This window comes from Acipenser ruthenus, chromosome 2, assembly GCF_902713425.1.
Source record: "Acipenser ruthenus chromosome 2, fAciRut3.2 maternal haplotype, whole genome shotgun sequence".
Classification (NCBI taxonomy): Eukaryota; Metazoa; Chordata; class Actinopteri; order Acipenseriformes; family Acipenseridae; genus Acipenser; species Acipenser ruthenus.
In genome coordinates, this window is record NC_081190.1 from 51781419 (window position 1) to 51801848 (window position 20430).

At 39.8% G+C, this 20430-nt stretch overlaps 1 protein-coding gene across 3 annotated transcripts in view; it reads right to left on the minus strand.

Moving 5' to 3' along the window:
* Positions 1-20430, minus strand: part of LOC117409687 (serine-rich coiled-coil domain-containing protein 1-like) — a 667826-nt gene that overhangs the window by 75961 nt on the left and 571435 nt on the right. Inside the window, exon 10 of one of the 3 annotated variants that reach the window (XM_058996863.1) lies at positions 17995-18040. The exons of the other annotated variants lie outside the window; for them this stretch is intronic. Coding sequence (XP_058852846.1) covers positions 17995-18040 — 46 coding nt within the window. The remainder of the gene's footprint in view (positions 1-17994; positions 18041-20430) is intronic. 3 annotated transcript variants of the gene reach the window in all.

The following is a 20430-nucleotide window of genomic DNA, read 5'->3' on the forward strand; positions in this document are numbered from 1 at the left end:
AGATAATAAGATAAGAGTCCCACTCTCAAGGTAAAAAGGGTGGTATTATCGCAAATTAATTATTCTGAAATACACCGAAAAGTATTTATTTGCATAGCCTACTGTACTTTTTTCCTTTACATAACTAAAATATACACAGACTCAAACAAAGGTTTTCTGCAATATTCTTAAATTAACATTCTTTTGTTAAGTGTGTTCATAGAATTATGTTTTTCGCTTATGAGTTGTAACAAATGTATTTGTACTGCGGGCTAGGTTTTGAGATGCACATGTGTTTTTTTTTTATCTATAAATGTTTTCATACTAACTTTTGTACTTGATAACAGTAGTGTAGTGGTTAGGGCTCTTGACCGGAGGGTCGTGGGTTCAATCCCAGGTGGGGGACACTGCTGCTGTACCCTTGAGCAAGGGACTTTACCTAGATTGCTCCAGTAGAAACCCAACAGTATAAATGGGTAATTGTATGTAAAAAAATAATGTGATATCTTGTAACAATTGTAAGTTGCCCTTGATAAGGGCGTCTGCTAAGAAATAAATAAATAAAAAATAATAATAATAATAATAATAATAATAATAATAATAATAATAATAATAATAATTTAAAAAATCCAATTGATGGCTATGATTAATTCGTTTTGTGACTAATTGGAAAATAATATGTTTAAATATTAACTAAATCAAGTTATTAATCAAATTGATTAATCTTGATACATAATTGATTTATTAAAATGCTTGGACGTACTGTTACTTGATTGATTGTCTTGTTAGAATATGTTTTGTTGAAGAAAAAAATATATGTTTTTGACCGATTCAGATTTTGCTGCTGATGTATTTATTTTCATTTTTGGCATTAGTTGGCAGGATATTGGGTTCAGCGACACCATGCAGAGAAAGCAGATAATCAGCATAGGCCTGTAATGATGATGCCATTTATGAGGGGACACCATGGGGTTCAAAATGTCAAGGTACTAATTCTACTATTAAGTTGGGTGATTGGAAAACTCAAATGCAAATGATATTACAACTTCAAGTGTTAATTGATGTACAACAAGCAGATTTTATTGTAAGCTTTTTGGATGGCTGGAGAGGCAAAACAAGAAATTTTGATTTTAACAGAGAGAGTAGGGGAACTGTACAACAAATATTAGAAACTCTAGATCAATTGTATGGAGATAAGACCCTGCCTCTGCTTTGCGATCTCTATAACTGCAAGCAAGAATCAAGAGAAAACATAAGGGCCTTCACCCTTCATTTGTGTTAACTTTTCCGTAGGTTACAACAGCGAGACCCCAGGGGGCTGCACCAGGAGGATGTGTTGCTGAGGGCCTGAAAGATGATTCTTTAAGACGTGAGCTTCGCACCTGAATAAGTCGAGACAAGGGCTTGACTTTTGAAGATGTGCGACAAGAGGCCCTGCTGCTGGAAGAAGAGGGTCTGAAAGAGCCAGAAGAGCCTCTTTGCTATGGTGTTGGTTAATCCACAGGACAAAACTAGTTGGAGAGAAACACTGAAGGAAGAACTGACTCTTGAGATGATGGGAAGGAAGTTTTCCATTTTGGGTTGAGCGTTGCGAGAAGAGTTAAAGACCCAAGACAGACACCCATGGGTGAGTAACAGTAACAGACCCCCAACAGATATTTACAGGGCACCAGGGCAATTATGGGGAGAGACCACCTGCGCTCCTGAGGGAGAGATCTGGGGCGCAGAGGCCAGCCGTGGGGTCGAGGGAGAGAGTCAGTTCAAAGGACCATACCTTCACCCAGGGATCAGTGGGATGGGATGGGACAGGCCGACCTATTTGTTGTCGCTGTCAAGAGCTTGGACATATGGAGTGAGAGTGTCCCCTGCGACCACAAGAACAAAGGGATTTAACCTAGATGACCCTATTGCTGTGGGGCAAGCGACAGGTTGTGCTAACGAAGGCCCTGGTGCTGACATTGTGTCTTTTGTGGTAGGTGATCGCACTATTGTTGAATTAACAGTAAATGGGGTAATGAGTACATTTGTGCTAGATATGGAGTCACAGGTTACAATGATGTCAGAAAGTGAGTACAAGAGACAGTTTGGGGCACCTGAGAACAAAATTAGAGAGGATATTTCTTGACTGTCTTTACGTGCTGTGAACAGGCTACAAGTTCCCTGCACTGGCTATGTTTTAATGACTTTTAAGATTGGTGATATTACCATTCCTGAAAAGGGGGGTGATTGTGGTGAAAGATCACTGATTACAGCCAGGGCTGTCACTTCTGGGAATGATTGTTATTGCTGCTTGCTGGGAGGATCGATTTCACTATGATCGTACTAAGTTTTTCTCCCAGATAGAGACCAAGTCCTATAAGACCTGCTCACAGTGAGTTGGTAATCTGGGGGAGGGTTCCTGCGGGTATCGACGTGATGTGAAGCCATACTGCAGCCATAGCCGAGAAGGGACGGAACCCTGTGCGCATCCTCAACACCAGCAATTTCACCATTCAGGTCCAGAAATATCAAAGACTTGCTAATGTGTTTTACATTGAAGTACTGACATTGAGGAGATGGGAGGAGTACATCTTGCGACTAGAGAACCCGGAATTGGAGAAGTGAGCTTGTGCCAGCTGCCTTCAGAGGAAACACCAACATTGTACTCAGAGCCCCCCAAACCCGAGAAGATCTCACAGAAAAACACCACCAAATGTTAGCTGTCTTTTTGAATAAGTGGCGGCACGTATTTGCCACCCATGATGAAGACCATGGGCAAACTGATATTATTCAACATCAGATCCACATTGGTGATGCTGCCCCCATTAGGGAGCGGTACAGGCCCATACTGCCTCTGTTATATAAAGAAGTCAAGTCCCTGTTGGAAGGTATGCTAGACTCTAGAGTAATCAGGAGAATCTCATCAAACAGCTTCTTGATGGAGTGTCAGCTTCAACAACATTACTGGGGAGTTGGTTCCAGACCCTTACAATTCTCTGTGTAAAAAAGTGCCTCCTATTTTCTGTTCTGAATGCCCCTTTATCTAATCTCTATTTGTGACCCCTGACATTGACATTGTCAATACCCTTTAGAATTTTGAAAGCTTGAATCAGATCGCTGCGTAGTCTTCTTTGTTCAAGACTGAATAGATTCAATTCTTTTAGCCTGTCTGCATATGACATGCCTTTTAAACCCGGAATAATTCTGGTCGTTCTTCTTTGCACTCTTTCTAGAACACCAATATCCTTTTTGTAGTGAGGTGACCAGAACTGAACACAATATTCTAGATGAGGTCTTACTAATGCATTGTAAAGTTTTAATATTACTTCCCTTGATTTAAATTCAACACTTTTCACAATATAACCGAGCATCTTGTTGGCTTTTTTATAGCTTCCACACATTTTCTAGATGAAGACATTTCTGAGTCAACATAAACTCCTAGGTCTTTTTCATAGATGCCTTCTTCAATTTCAGTATCTCCCATATGATATTTATAATGCACATTTTTATTGCCTGCGTGCAGTACCTTACACTTTTCTCTATTAAATGTCATTTGCCATGTGTCTGCCCAGTTCTGAATGTTGTCTAGATCATTTTGAATGACCTTTGCTTCTGCAGTTTTGTTTGCCACTCCTCCTATTTTTGTGTCGTCTGCAAATTTAACAAGTTTGCTTACTATATCAGAATCTAAATCATTAATGTAGATTAGGAATAGCAGAGGACCTAATACTGATCCCTGTGTTACACCACTGGTTACCTCGCTCCATTTTGAGGTTTCTCCTCTAATCAGTACTTTCTGTTTTCTACATGTTAATCACTCCCTAATCCATGTGCATGCATTTCCTTGAATCCCTACTGTGTTCAGTTTGAGAATTAATCTTTTATGCAGGACTTTGTCAAAAGCTTTCTGGAAATCTAAATAAACCATGCCATATGCTTTGCAATTATCCATTGTCGATGTTGCATAATAAAAAAAAAATCAAGCCGGTTATCTCCCTTTCCTAAAACCGTGCTGACGGTCTACCAGGATACTGTTACCATATAGGTAATTTTCCATTTTGGATCTTACTATAATTTCGATAGGTTTACATATAATATCAGTCAGGCGTGTTGGTCTGTAGTTACCTTGTTCAGTTTTGTTTCCCTTTTTGTGGATCAGTATTACGTTTGCAATTCTCCAGTCTGTCGATACAACCCCTGTGTCAAGAGACTGTTGCATGGTCTTGGTTAGCGGTTTGTAAATAACTTCTTTCATTTCTTTGAGTACTATTGGGAGGATCTCATCCGGCCCAGAGGATTTGTTTATTTTAAGACTTCATAGTCCCTTTAACACTTCTGCCTCGGTTATGCTGAAGTTTTTTAAAACAGGATAGGAACAGGTCGACATGTGGGGCATGTTGTCCGTATACTCCTTTGTAAAAACTTGTGAAAAGTAATCATTTATATATTTGCTATTTTTTTTTTCTTCGTCTATGATTTTGCCATTTGTATCTCTTAGACATTTAACCTACTTTTTGAATGTTCTCTTGCTATTTTAATATTGGAAAAACTTTTTGGAATTGGTTTTAGCCCCCTTAGCAATGTTGATTTCGATCTCTCTCCTGGCCTTTCTAACTTCTTTTTTCGCTTGCATTTGCAGTTCCAAGTACTCTTTCTGTGTACTTTGTTTTTGGTCCCTTTTAAACGCTCTGTAAAGTGCATTTTTTCGCTGAATATTTTTTTAATTGATCTATTAAACCATTTTGGCCATTTTGTTTTAGATTTAGATTTGTCTACTTTTGGTTCAAATTATAGTTAATTCAAACTGGAACTGTTAGCTTTGAAATGGGCTGTAGCTGAAAAATGAAAAGATTATTTACTAGGAGCCAAATTCACAGTATATCTAGATAATAACCCCTTGTCCAGTTAGCGGCAACCGAACAACGATGGGTAGCCCAGCTTGCAAACTTCCAGTTTGATATTCAGTATAGATCAAGCAAAGAGAATACTAATGCTGATGTGCTCTCCCGGTTAACTGAAGGACACCCTCGAGATGGACCATTGGAGGAATTGCGGGATGGCTTGGAAATCCCAGCTTTTAGACAAGCATTCATTGAAGAAGTACAGGTTTGCTGTTCAGGAGCTGACCGAGATGATGGGACTACTGAAGAATATCCTTTGTCTTTATGGAAGCAGGCTCAGGAGAATGACTGGCTGGTAAGCCAAATTTGTGGTTTTCTTGACTGAAAAGAACCCCCTATGCCATTAGAATGACAGAAGATGACACCTGAACTGAAGCAAGCATTGAAACAGTGGCCTCGACTTGAGTATCAGGATGGGGTCCTATGTCACCTGGACCCGGCAACTGTTCAACAATCCATCAACAATCCATCAACAATCAGGGTGTTTGGGATTGGAGAAAACACTTTCTGTAGTAAGGCTCAAGTTCTACTGGCCAAAAATGGAACAAGAGATACAAGGCTGGCATAGGGTTTGCGCTCGTTGTATATTAAGGAAGACTCTCTTTGAGAGTCCAGCCCCATTAGTTCCAATTATTGCTAATGCCCCCCTTGAAATTGTTGTCCTAGATCAGGGGTCTCCAACTTTTTTACTATGACGAGCTACTTCTGATTTGCAAAAACATTTGCGAGCCACTCCTCAAAGAACTCCAAGCTAAAAAGAGAAAAATTTTATTCTTACCTAGATTTCAATGTGAAAGCGCAACCCTGATGGAGTCATTCAGATGCTCGTCAATCAGGCAGGTTAGAAATTTTGATTTGATAAAGTTCATGTCTGAAAAGGCAGATTCACGTAGATAAGTGGAACCAAATAAGGACGCCACTTTTCATTTCTGCTGTCATTTCTGTACTTGTCCTTGTCCAGAAGTCAGACACTGGGTATCTTGCTTTCAACTGAATATCATTTTGAAGATTAAGAATCTCCATTTCCAGTTCAACACAATCCAGATTAAACAATGACTCATAAAGGGATTTGATGTAAACATTACACAAGGTTCCAGCTGCTGAAGATCATGAAATCTGTAATTAAATTCTTTCCTAAGTCTAGTCAAAAGATTGCAGTATTTACTGGTGTCCAAAAGTTCTGCAGTGGCTTCATTTCCCTCCTACGTTTCCTGCACAACCGGAAAATGCTGGATTTTTTTTTTCTGCAGCTGTTGCACCCAATAATCCAACTTTGATTTGAAAGCCTTCACAGCACTAATCATGTCTGCAATTGTTTTTTTGTTTTCCTTGCAATTCACAGTTCAGGCTGTTTAATTTCTCTATGACATCAGTTCAAAATGCCAAGTCAAGCAGCCACACACTGTCAGTCAACTGTGCACAACTTTTGTTTCTTGACTCCAAGAAAGTTGTAATTTGTAAAGAGAAATAAATCGTCACAGTACTCTCCCTCTGCTAATCCACATTATTTCAGAGTGAAGCAAAAGACCGCCACACTCAGCAGAAACTCTCTAGCTCGAATTGAGTTAACTATTTTTACAACAGGAGTCACGTAAAATAAAATGGAAGTTGAGGAAACGGGGGAATCAGGGTTTGTCTTGCAACATGCTATGAAGCCCACGTGACATCCATTTATTGTGGGGCTCCATCCGTTGTTGCTGACACAAACTTTGAGTGGTATGTTCTTTTTAGCAAAATCGTTTTTAACATCATTATAAATATCTAGCCCTCTGATTTTAGCTTTTAATGGCAATAATGTCAAAAACCCTTCTTTCATGCTAATGTCCTCAAACACAATTCGAACAAATACAGTCAGCTGAGCAATGTCGCTCGAGTCAACAGATTCATCACACTGTATTGAAAACCACTGACAACAACATAAATCCCGGTCTAGCTGTTCACAGACATCTTTGGATTATGCTGATACTCACCTTGCTCCCAGTTGCACGTCAGTTATAACAGACAATATTTCTGACTTGTTTTTTAAATCTTTGAATAACGATTCGGTCATGACAGTCATTGCGCCCTTTACCAGTGCAACGTCTGTAAATGCTGTCTTGTTTTTTGCTAGAAAGTAAGCAACTTGGAAAGAGGCTTCTGTTACAGCATTTGCTTTTTTCACTGGTTTGGTAAAACATTACTGCTGTTTCTGCAAAGTTTCCTTTAGTTCACTTACTTTTTTGACTCTGAGATTGCTTCCTGCAAGACATATTCAAAATCTGTATGTACTGTTGTGTAATGCCTCTCAACATTGCTCTTTTTTTCCAAATGCAACTCCCGCACCACACATCAGGCAAATACACTTGTCTGTTACTCTTGTAAACAAAAACTCATTTTCCCACACTTCTTGAAAAAAGTCAGTTTTTTGTCTCTTTTTGGACGGACCTGCTTTCTGCATCCATGATTCACGCTGAACTGATGAGGTGTAATTTTTTTTTTTTTTTTAATAAATAACTGCACGTGTGTTCCAACTCTGTAATTAATCATAAGATTCTGATAGGCCTGTATTGTTTACTATGAAGTAACATACACACACACATACACTCCTGCATTGTTTACTATGAAGTAACACACACACACATACACACCTGCCCTAGATTATTTGACTCTGTTCCAGAATATCTTGGTGATCACCAATCTGTTTACCAAGTTTGCATGGGCTGTACCCACTAAGGACCAGATAGCACTGACCACTGCTCGTGCCTTTTGGTTGTCCCCAGCGGTTTCATTGTGACCAGGGACACAATTTTGAATCCTGCTTAATTGAGGAATTGTGTCAGTGTTATTGTACACGAATGAGCTGGATGATACCATATCACCCACAGGGAAATGGAGCCTGTGAACGCTTTAACCAGATTTTGCTGAATTTAATAGAGACCCTGGAAGAGGACAAGAAGGCACAATGGGCAGATTACCTTCCAGAATTTGTACATGCCTACAATAATAGTGTTCACTGCTCGACCGGATACCAAGCAGCAGTATGACAAGAGAACCTGAGATGCCCCCTTCTTGCTCAGTGAATGAGTCCTGGTGAGGAATAAGATTGCAAGGCAGGGGTAAGGTGGCCGATAGATGGGAGGCTAAACCATATGTAGTAGTGAGTCAAGCAGATCCTTTCCTTCCAGTTTATAGATTATGCCCAAAACAGCAGGGAGGTCATATACATACCTTGCACCACAATATGTTGAGACCCTGTGTATTGAGCCCAAAGAGCCTATGGCCGAGGTGCAGGAGACACCTGTTGTCAATCCTCAGCCTATGCTGGGTTGGTTATTCCAGAGACAAGAACCCCGGTTAGCAGAATTTAGAGATCCAATAGGAGTAATTTAGGTAGGCTCCCAGAGTGCTATAGTGATTTAAATAAAAGACCACTAGGATGTGACCTGGAGAAAATAGGGGGGAGTGTTGCAGGTGTAAATGATCATTTATTTATTTTTGGCACTAATATATTTATATACTTTTTTACCTTTCTTCTTCACATTTATTATTTGTTTATTTGTTTATTTAGCAGACGCCTTTATCCAAGGCGACTTACAGAGACTAGGGTGTGTGAACTATGCATCAGCTGCAGAATCACTTACAACTGCGTCTCACCCGAAAGACGGAGCACAAGGAGGTTAAGTGACTTGCTCAGGGTCACACAATGAGTCAGTGGCTGAGGTGGGATTTGAACCGAGGACCTCCTGGTTACAAGCCCTTTTCTTTAATCACTGTGCACTAATTATCACTATGATTTATGTGTGTTTTATGTATTGGATTTGTTTTAGTTTGTCTTTCCTTCACTAATATAAATGTGATATTCACCTGGACTTCATTCCCCAATTGACTAAATGTGATAATTACATGGGACATTCTTCACGAGGCTGACCAGATTGCCATTTAGGAGGGGCTTTAAAAACAGCAGAGCGAACACAGACGGGGAAGACAGAGCACCAAGGTGGGGTGCAGCTTGCAGCAGTTGCGGACAACAGAGACAGACAGAACTGGGAGAGAACCAGATAGAACAACATAGCAGAGAAGCACGGAGCTGGAGAGACGTGCAGAAAGAGAGAGCTGAGCGCGGACTTGGCTTAAGGCGGATTCAGCATTTAGAGAGGGAAGAGATGAGTTTATCTCCCCAAGGCGGATTCAGCATTTAGAGGGGGAAGAGATGAGTTTATCTCCCCCTCGCAGAAGTTAAGTGTTTCATTTAATTTGGCTGGTTTTCTTTTCGCCGTCCTTATACATTTTAACTGTCTCTAATTGTTGCTTAGCAGAGTTTTATTTTTCAGAAATCCCTCTTCCCTGTTTTTCATCAGATGCCTCCCATCAGCCCTGGTTTATTCTTGCAGCCCTGCCCTTCAATTTCAGAGAACTGAGCTTCGACACTTTATGCAAGACATGGAGAAGGGACTGTGATTGGACTTTTTAATGTGTTTAATTTTTTACTACTAATCTTTTCATTGTTACTTTATTTCTTTTGGCCATTTGTATTTTCTTTTGAACTTAATGAAGTACTTTTATCTTTTAAAAATAAATATTTTAAAAGTATATCTCTTGTTCTGTGTTCCTTGTATGCATTGCCAGGGTGTTGTTCCTCAATATTAAAAGAACCGTTCAGTTTTGCTGTAGTTGATAGCTACTAGGTGACACATGACTTATACTTAGGGCTTAACCCTTAACTAAAGCTATAAAGCTATCCAACATACTATATAACTAGGTCTTGATGTTAATAACCCCCCCACACACACACAGTTCCAGCTGAATTATTACAGTGTGATGGCGGGTGGTAATGGGGCATACAACGAAATCTGTTATTTCTCACAATTCTCAGAATTCAGAATGCAGCCAGAGTTCTACATTGCCTGACTCCTAAATGTGGACATCCTCACTGCAACACAGTAAGTTAACCTTTGTATATGTATTAGTGAAACATACATGCAATATATTATAGAAACTGAAAATGTATAACAGGGACACGTTATACCTCCATATAAATGTTTTGCTAATGTAATTCATTGAGGGTGCTTAGTAAGCCTGATTACCATATTAGCCACATCCAGTATAAAGTGGGTGGATATTTTGTCTGTAAGATCAATAGAGGGAATTCCACTGGCAACAGGTGGCTTACAGCTGTGTGACTGGCACAGCACAAGGTTATATTTGTAACATGCAGTATGTGTACAAACAGCTTTTTTGATAACTTAAATTTGGTTGCAATGAAAAGGAGTTCTGGAAGAAAAGCATTCTCACACTGGGATTATTTGTTAGTTTAATTAAAACAACAGGCATTACCAAAATAAAACATGGAAATAAACAAATATATGTGTATGTAATACAGGTTGTTCATTCTGTATTTAGACTTAAAATTGATTAGAACATACAATACTGATATTTCCTCAGAAGCTCAAGGGAGTCACCATACACTGCAGTTTCTCATTGCACTATATTGCCATATTATTCAAAAGAAGAAGTTTTTGAGCTAACATTCGCAGTAGAACACCCTGTGATAAAGACTTCATGTTGAAGTGTTTATCTAAATTAGTCTAATATACCTTGTTTCCGCAACTGGGATCAAATTGAAAGTGATTTGAAATCAGCCCTGTCCGTTTCCATCTGCAGCAGAACGTTATCAATGCAGTTTGAACTGGGACTCTGACTGTATGCAGTGGCTGCCCAAATATGACATCGGAACAAGATGAGAGTTTTACAAACTGGTCAAACTGGTGCAAAGGGAAATGTTGCATAAATGAACTAAGTAGTTACTCCTGACCAGATACTATGTACATCAACAATGTTGTTTGTATTCATGTTTAGAATACATACGGTTCAGAACAAATACACAAAATGTATATGGTATACAGCATGTTAAGTCTAAGCCTATCCCATTTTGCGTAATTAAAATATGATGTACGGTGCCCTTGAATAACCAGTAAAAAATATATAGTCGCATTCACTAGCAGTGGAACTGGTTACGAAAAAAAAGGTACAAATTTAAAAAGCCAGTCTTATCAGCCTATTGTACCTTTAGTAAAAGATAATTACAAGTTTCTTGAGGGGTCACTTCTAATCTTCATCTAAAACATACTAATTTCATGCAGCCACTTATGTTAAGGTAATATATTTCACAGTGCTCTAATACCCTTTATTACAGTCTAAGCCTGAGGATCATTTATCAAACTGAACTGATTATACATATGTAAAGCCTGGCTCTGTATAATAATAAGTGACCTAAGGGTACACAGTATAGCAATTACTGCAAATAAAATGCAATGTGAACCTCTCAGCATTAATCTGGGGTCATTTCTAATTTGTTTGAATGAGGTACACAAGAGTTGTTCAGTTTTTGGTTCTCTGATTTGATGCCAGATACCACAAGTGTTGATAACAAATAGCAAGAGGTGTTTTATGAGTAGCAGCATCAAATACCCTTTTCTCTCCCTTTACATTGTTTTTTTAATAAAAAATAAATTAGCCATGAAATTAATTTTTAAACAGTTTATTATGTTACCTGCAATCACTTTAAAACCTTGAAAACAAATACGTGCTGATATTACTGTATTTTGTGCTACAATATTAACTGAGCGATATTTAACTGTATGTTCTGGACTGGCATTTTTATTTTTTGTACCAACTTGCGTATTTCTTGCCAAGGATATAAATATGTGGCAGGGGGAAAGCACTTCTGGGTTAATGTGTGTGGGGGTGGGGCGGTGGAGGAATTGGTTGGCAGGGAAGGGGTTAAATTCCTCCCTGCCAGAACACACGTGGGTATGTGCTGGAGCCATAAATTTGAATAAATTATGATTAATTAGGCTCCAGTCACGTGTATACAAAGGATAATCACAAGTGTTAAAGTTAGAATTAATGTTGGTGATAGAGGTGAAGGTGTGTGGCTATGCAACCACGGCAAATAAGGAGTTATCCGATTGTAAAAGAGCTTAAAAAAAAGGTAAGTAGGCTACAAAAAACTGTGCCAACAGTAACCATTTATCTAACCCCTCTTCGTATGTATTGTAATGACCCAATGTGTTCACAAAAAAGTGGAAGCAGTATCTTGTAATTAGGAATTATAACCAATACATTTATTACAGTAACACAAACACAGTAATCCCTCCTAGTCCCATTGTCCCTTGTGCCAAAGTTTCTCTTCCTGCCAGTAACAGCTTGGCCGTGACGCTACCCTACTACAAAATACCACATTACAGGTGTCAGTACCGTGAATAAAAATCCCACCTCAGAATACATTCACACATGTGTAAAATAATTCAGTTTAATAATAGTCAGGCAAGTGGTTTCCAAATTAAAGCCATCAATAGTTCAGCCAGGTGTCTGAACTGTGAAAAAGGGTCACCGTGATCACATTCACAGTATGAGGAATACATTCCTGTAAGAGATGTCTGTGCATAGTTTTCTCAAATTGAGGTGAGTGTTACCTTCATTCAATTAAATGACAAAAGTAGGTAATCATAATAAAGGACCACTTGTACTAAAAACTTGCCAGTCCCAATTGAATGAGTGGTGACATACATAAATCACCACTAATGTATACTGATGCACAATGAAAATGCAACGCAGTCTAAGTTTTACATCAATAGCTCTTTGGGCACATACATAATGTTATTTACATTTTAAATAGTGAGCAGATAGGTTTGTTGACTGTTTGAGTAGAATTGTTCCTTGGGATAACAAAATACTGAGCTAAAGTCATGTGGTTTCATATATTTGAGTTGAGTTAAAATTGTCAAAATGAGTTGATTAAGGATCTGTATCAATAGCCATTTGAAAAGACATGATTTTAATTAATGCAAGAATCATGCCTCGCTTGAGTAATGAAGATCACCTGGTTGCTATCGGCATGATTGAAGGCAGCCTGTCTGTGAGAGAAGTTGCCCGGAGAATGAGATGTTCTGCTTCAACAATCAGCAGACTAGTCCAGAGAAACCAGGAAACCGGCTCTGTGAGGGACAGGCCACGTCCTGAAAGATAGAGGGTTACCACACCGGCCCAGGACCGTCACATCCGACTGATCCATCTGCGTAATCGTTTTCAGACTGCAGTGGCTACAGCATGAGAAATTCCAGGAAGAAATAACCCGCGCATCAGCAGAATGACTGTCGCTCGCCGTCTGCATGAAAATGATTTGCATGCTCGGAGGCCGTTCAGGGGTAACATGTGACAGCTGAGAGACAAAATCGCCGTCTTCTGTGGACCAGAGAACATCTGAGGTGGCGGCAGAGAGAGTGGTGGAGTGTTTTACTCACCGATGAATGTCATTTTGCCCTTGACAGACCTGACAGAAGACAACGTGTGTGGAGATGTCGTGGTGAGCGTTGTTCAAGCCAACCGGTGGGCCGGTGGAAGTGTGATAATGTGGGGAGGAATCTCCTTTAACACAAGAACACCTTTGGTGCAGATTGAGGGCAACCTTACTGCTCAGCAATACATTGACGAAGTCCTTGCGGCAATAGTTTTTTCTGTTCCTGTGTGTCAATTTTACCACAGTCAAGTAAATCCAGCAGGACAATGCAAAACCATTCAGTGCTAGGATTACAATTGCACGACTTCAAGAAAACAATGTCGAGGTCTTGCCATGGCCAGCTTTTCTTTCCTGACCTGAGTCCAATAGATTTCCTCAGGTCAGCTTTCTAACCTAAGTCCAATAGAACACCTGTGAGACCAAATCGCCAATCACAGGAGACAACTGCGACCAGCCAACCTTTGCCAGCTGCAGCTGCACAGGAAGAGTGGCGGAACATCCCACAGCAGTCTATCCAGAGGCTGATCAGGTCTATGCGTCAACGCTGCCAGGATTGTGTTAATGCTCAGGGAGGTCATACCCAATACTAACTTTGTAATGTTTTCATTTTGACAGTGTGTCACGTTTCATACTGAAAACATCATGATTCATTGATCTGTATTTTTGTTCACATTTGCTGTGATTTTGTTTGATATCTATGTTTACAATATTTGATTAAATCCATTAGGCCTGAGTGTTGCGTTTCTTTTGTGCATCAGTATATATTCATCACCCATAAAGTATAGTAAATGTGTACAGAATCATGGACATTGTGGTATTTTATTTACTGTACCAGCCCATCATTGGGACAAGACTGCTTTATTACCAAACATGCATGGATTATCTGTCACAGTATCAGTAATGTTTTTTTTTTTTTAAGAACAATGCCTTTGGAAAGACAGTTTGGACCTACTTCAGTTATGGTTTCAGGCCATATGTTGGCTTCAGAATCTCAGCTCCTTGTGAATTCTGAAGACTAGATAATAGAATAGAAATAGGCAGTGCAGCACTTCCATTATTTATACAACAGCGGTTTCAAAAGCCCAGCAGCATCTAACAGATCTCAAGCACCTGACTCTTTGGTGACCTGCTTGATTTTCAATTATGACTTCCCTGGGCTACTTAGATTCAGCAATAATAAGGCAACATAAAACAACCTTTAGATACTCTGTACACAAACACAAGGTTTACCTTTAAGCATTCAGCACTGTTCAAAGGGATTGTTTCCTCTTGTTAATACCTGTGGCTTTAATCATATGAAAATGTGTTTTGTCTTCAAACAACATAAAAGACAAAGATATTGTTTTTACTATCAGATCCATGTTTGTTGATTTACACTATTTTTACAAAGATTTTGTATCCAAGAATCAATTCAGAATTTCCTTTAAACAAACAAGGTTTAATAATCAAAGAAATCAAAAGAAAAGTACAGTACAATAGAACTAAATTGTTTCTTTAGATCACATGATTTATCTACTAGACAGTAGGGATGCAAGTTGGTTATGATCGTGTTTTTTTTTTTTTTTATCAACTTCATCAGTTGTTTTTGACATCCAGTCAGTTTTTTGCTACTTTATGGGCTCTTTGCACATCTTAATTGTTTGCCTGATTGAGAATTTGCGAGCAGGATTTAACAAATTTTACAATGGCTTTTTTTTTGTTTGTTTTTTTTTTACACACTGCCTTCATTAAAATGACAATGACTACGAAAGTTAGTTATTTTATTTTAATACTTATATTTTCACATTCTCTTTGTATGTGTATATATATATAACTGTGATGGTAAAGCCTATAGTTAGTATACTTGTTTTACGGGTACATAGAAGCCACCTGGCATGATAAAAAGTTTATTGTCTAAACTGTACTATATCACCATAGTAATATCTCACGTAGTCTAACAGGGACATCATTACTAACTTAACAAGCATGTTTAAATCTGTATTGGTTAGATAGTACAACGTAGAAGTAGTGTTATAACGCTATACTTGTTTTATATTACAGTATTCGTATGAAATCAGAATATAAATGTGGTTGCTGTAATTAAGTTAAGAAACTATCTTAATTTGTTAATTTAGTCGCAATGACTATAAAAGAAGTAGCGTTTGTAATGATAAGGTTAGATTTATAAAACTATTTATATGAACATGTTGTTATTCAGACTAGTCCAAGCCGTTGCATCAAAGCCTGCAAGCAGCTTTTTCCTTTATTAGAATTTTGCTGTGTTCATCAGACTTGTGGAGGACTTCAGCCCATATTCTCTTTCTATAGCTGGAATTCTTCGCCAACAGTTCATGGCATCACTGAAGAGGGCAGATAAGGACTGACTCAATTGCTAAATAGTATACTAAATGTTTTAGTTTATACAAACACATCTGTGTTGGCCTAAAGCAATTGATGACACTACACTGATGCATTGTCTATAACTTTATTGAAACATAGAACAGTAAAATTACACTGAAGCCCCAACTGCTTTTTGTAATAATAAATGACCAGTTTAGAAGTGCTGGTTTATGATAACTTAGGTTACACAGCGGGACACAGCAACGATCCGAGGCGCTACCTTCTCATTTCTGAAGTTTCACAGATTTTGAAGTTGAACCTGAGGTAAAACTCATTGTACTATTCGCAATGAATCACGTAAATACTATTGAATTGGTAAAAAAAAAGTCCTGGATTCGAGTTGACTGTAAGGCCTGGTACACACACAGCCTGAATGCGGTTGCGAGTTAATCTTTTGCTCTTAATACGGTACACACACAGTTCAGTTGCAAAAGGCAGCGACAACCGCACTAGTTAATCCTGTTCGGAACAAGTAGCGAGTTCTGTTATTAATTCAGTTCAGTTACTTAATGCTCAGCAACTGTGTGTGTGTATTAAAACTGCACTAAAACAACCGCAGGCAAACATGGCAAATAAAAATATATATATAGGTACCTGATGAGCCAAGTTGATTTTGTAATATTGGTGAATAGTAAATTCATAACAATGGTAAATAGTGCATACATATAATATACTTTTTTATTTAATCAAAGTACAGTTGTATAATATTATGTTTTAAGCAAAACCATTGTTTTGATTTTGCAACTTAAATAAAACAATATGGGACAATTCGTATCCCCAAACGCCACAGTGCGACCGCAACTCCTTTTTCCAACGAAACCGAACGTCTCATCTGTGTGTTTTGACATCCAGGAAAGGTCAGTAAATGACAAAGATGCATATACGATTACTTAGACATGCGTACATTTTTAATCCAGTCATTTGGAGACCACTCAAGTCGTTCCCACCAGCCTGGTCGGAAGATCGCCCAAATGTTTCGATCTACCGTCATGGTACTGCAGATAATCACCAGTGTATTTAGCAGTGCAGAAAAAGCAAAACGGTCTCTCCGCTGGTTTTGCAGAATGAGCATAGCTGCGCTTGACAAGCTCACGATCGATTATGTACTGTACTTTCTTCCAAAAGCATAAACAAAAGCACAGCCTCCATGTTGCTGCCACACAAGCCTATCGAATGTTGTGTAATGGTGGTCCAAGTTCAGTTGTTAGTTTAAACAGGGAGTGCACTCACTTCAGTAATGAAAGGCGTGTGTGTACAACAAACAACCGCAGCGAGAGCAGTTTGTTAACACGGTTGCCGTGCTTACCGCAGTGTGTGTGTGTACACGGCCTCAGAGCAACAAGTTAATACTGTAGGTAAGCGTGAACACTGCCTGTTTATGACACATTTTTCTTTTGTGGAGGCTGTAACACACACACACACGCACACACTCCTTAACGGTTGGATCCCAATCATATTTCAGCTTTTTCTTATATTCTCATCTCATCCATCTATTGCCTGCTGTCAAGTGCTGGTCCATGTACAGTTTTTTTTTTTTATAATCTTATAAACTTTATAATCCAGTTTGTTTTTGTTCTTGTGAGTGTGTCTAGAAATTCCTCTCAGAAAAGCCGTACAGTAATGAGTGAGAAATGAGAAGGGGAAAAAAAAGCAGTAAGACAAATTAAAAAATAAAGCTGCAGGTTTCAATATTCCTTGTATAAATATAAGGGTAGCTTACAGATGCTCTGAAAAAAAGCTTTGATATCTCAGAGTGCACTGTGGAGTGTAAGGAGTGACCCACTGCTATAGCTTTATGGGGTTCTGAAATTAAGTGTTGTCCCACTCCCTACCTGACAACAAACCTTCACTATACCAATCTTTAGAACAAATCTAAAAAAGGTTTTTAGTTTTTGCTGTCTTTTTGTTTTAACCTAATGCCACCTTCTTTTACATTTAACAAACAAAACCTGCTCTGCTCCATTTGGTTTCATGTGGCAACACTGTCTGCCCAGCCATTCTACCTCTTCCAGTCCAATACAGTTTAATATAGTATAAATTAATGGGAAGACAACATGGATAATGGGTGAGCAAAGCTGGAAAAGCTGCTTAGCTATTTATCTATGTTATCTAGAACCACAGAACATAGTGTAATGTTTGCATGAAATGTCAAGAACAGTTTTCTGTGTTTCCTATATAACAGACAGTTACATTACTCTGGGGAGTATTACATTTTTGAGCACGAATATATGTTTTTGGTGGACTAGGGTGACATCATGATTGACTAAAGTGACAGACAATGAGAGACAAGCAGGGAGTGAGGAAGCGAGGGAAGGAGGCCGGGAAGAAAATAAAAGGTATGAAGGACACAGGGGGCATAGGTAATATACAATAATGCTACCATCATATATCGACCTCAGAGGTCTCTGTTGGCATGCCATGCTTGAGCACAGAAGACACACTCAGAAGTACAACACAGATCTACAGGTAAAGACTCACATAGTTGTCTGCGAGAAGGTACAGGAGCACTTCCATAAGCCGTGCCCTGTAAATAAAACACATTCTTTGGAGCAAGGGATGCCAGTATCAGAGACAGACAGACATGACAGTCAAGAAGAGAGTGAATGTAATGAAAATACACAAAACAGTTGTAGCATAGCCCTAAGCAGTTCACATTCTGTAGGGTCTGTGGGTGCTTTTTTTGTACATGTGTGCCTCAACTAATTGCTGTATTTATTCTTAACTTTGCAAAAGAAGATCAGGATTTACTTGACTGTGGTAAAATTGCGTTGCTATTTTAAACAAGTTCTACATTTATGGCCAAAGCTTACTCCTGGTTTGATCAGCCATCTTATACATGGTAAGATATCTCATGTTCAGGACTATTGATAAAACTTTAAGGGTTATTTTAGGGTATGTTTTGTTAAGGAAAATTTCTTTAAACTCTGTTGTAATTACATAAAATACAGTGTTCAACTATTTTAGAAAGTATTCGCTGTATATTCACAGTCTTCATTTTCATTTATAAGGGCCACTGTCTGACAAACGTTAGGTTATCATCATAACCCAGGTTCCCTGAAATAGAAATGTAACCCCTTACCAAATGGGATAGATCTCTTATAGCCCGAATTACCTGACCACTTTTATATCAAAGCTGCTACTTTAAGAGCCCCGCTTGCATCAGTTGCTGTCTCCGCCCCCAGGAGATATCAGCAACTGCAGCAATGAGGTCAGCACCATTTTCTTTACAGGCCTGCTGCGTTGGAGTGAATGCAGCGACCTTGAAGGGTAGTGGTTACATTTCTATTTCAGGGAACCAGGGTTATGATAATAAGAGTAACCATTACTGAATGGGATACAATAACAAACCCGTCACAACAGAAGGACTTGCAGGGAGTGGGGACTCTGTTAACTGAACTGCAGGAGATGAATGGGGTGACTCTGGATGCTGCGCCGCTGTCAAACGGATGTAGAACGGTCCCTAGAACAGCGGGCCACCCTGCTTTCTAGTGTCATCTTAGAAAAATTAGCACAAGACACACAAGAACAGCAGTCTTTAATTGCTCCCTCTGCATGCGCACTTCACGGCAGAGGATGCTTATCCTCTGTTGGAATGTTTCTCTTGCAAACGGCCACAGAACACTTCTCGATGCATTCCCGCCAATACCGTTGCTCCCGGCGTTCTTGTAGAAGGTCCGGTTAGAGAAAGCGACTGTTCTCCTAGTGGTCCCTTGGTGACCCAGGAGAACATGGCTCTCGACTATGCCAGCTCTTACGAGGCTAGCCCTGGGAGATCCCCGCTTCGCCTGGATCTCCTCAGTCAGGCAGTAGGCACTCTTTGGCATCCAGAACCTGCCAGATTCCAATTATAGGTCTGGCCCTGAAATGGACTGCTGGACAGCCCTAAGGCTCTGACACAGTGGTGGCTACTCTGCAGAGCACTAGGGCAGACTCCACTAGGTCGCTGTACAAGTGGAAGTATTTCAGATTGGTGTCTGACTACAAGTCACGACCTGCTTTCTTGCACCATGCCAGTTATCTTGCAATTTTTGCAGTAACTTCTCGATGTTGGAAGATCACCTTCCACATTGAAAGTGTGTTTAGCAGCTATCTCTATGTGCCATGCCCCCATAGATTCAGTATCTCCGGGTGCACATTTTCTGATGACCCGGTTTCTCAAAGGAGCTCGGAGGTTACGCCCTCCTAGGAGGACTGTCCTCCCTGAGTGGAACCTTGATGTTGTACTGGAGGCTCTCACGAAGGCCCCGTTTAAGCCTATACACTCCATAGAATTGAAGTACCTGTCTATGAAGACAGCCTGCATCGTGGCTATCACCTCCGCTAAGCGGGTCAGTAAGCTGTAGGCGCTGTCTATGCACAGCTCCTGCATGCGTATTTGGGAGGATGGCAGCAGAGTGTTTCTGTGTACCAACCCTGCTTTCCTCCCCAAGGTGATCACAGCCTTCCACATTAATCAGTCTGTGGAACTGGAGTCCTTACATCCACCACGGTTTGCTTCAATGGAGGATGAAAGATTGAATTTCCTCTGCCCAGTGCAGGCATTGAGATGCTATGTGGATAGGACAAGAGCTCTGCATCAGTCTGACCAGCTCTTTGTCTGTCACGGGACACGGACCCTAGGACAGCCCCTCTCAAAGCAGCATCTGTCACATTGGATTGTAGAAGACGACCACCAACCGCAAGGTCGCATCGGTCACCCTCACGGGTTCGATGGAAAAAGAGAAATGGCTTCCTCAGGATGACGGGTTTAATCCCTCGGTGGGACGGGACCGAGTGCATCATCCCAGGAAGGGGCCTATCGGCAGCTCTGGTATAGAGAGCTCAGCAATTACCTACCCAGTGGGCAGGCATATCCCATACATAATGTTGTTGGTGGTCGTCTTCTCTTTTAGGGAACCAGGGTTACGGTAAGTA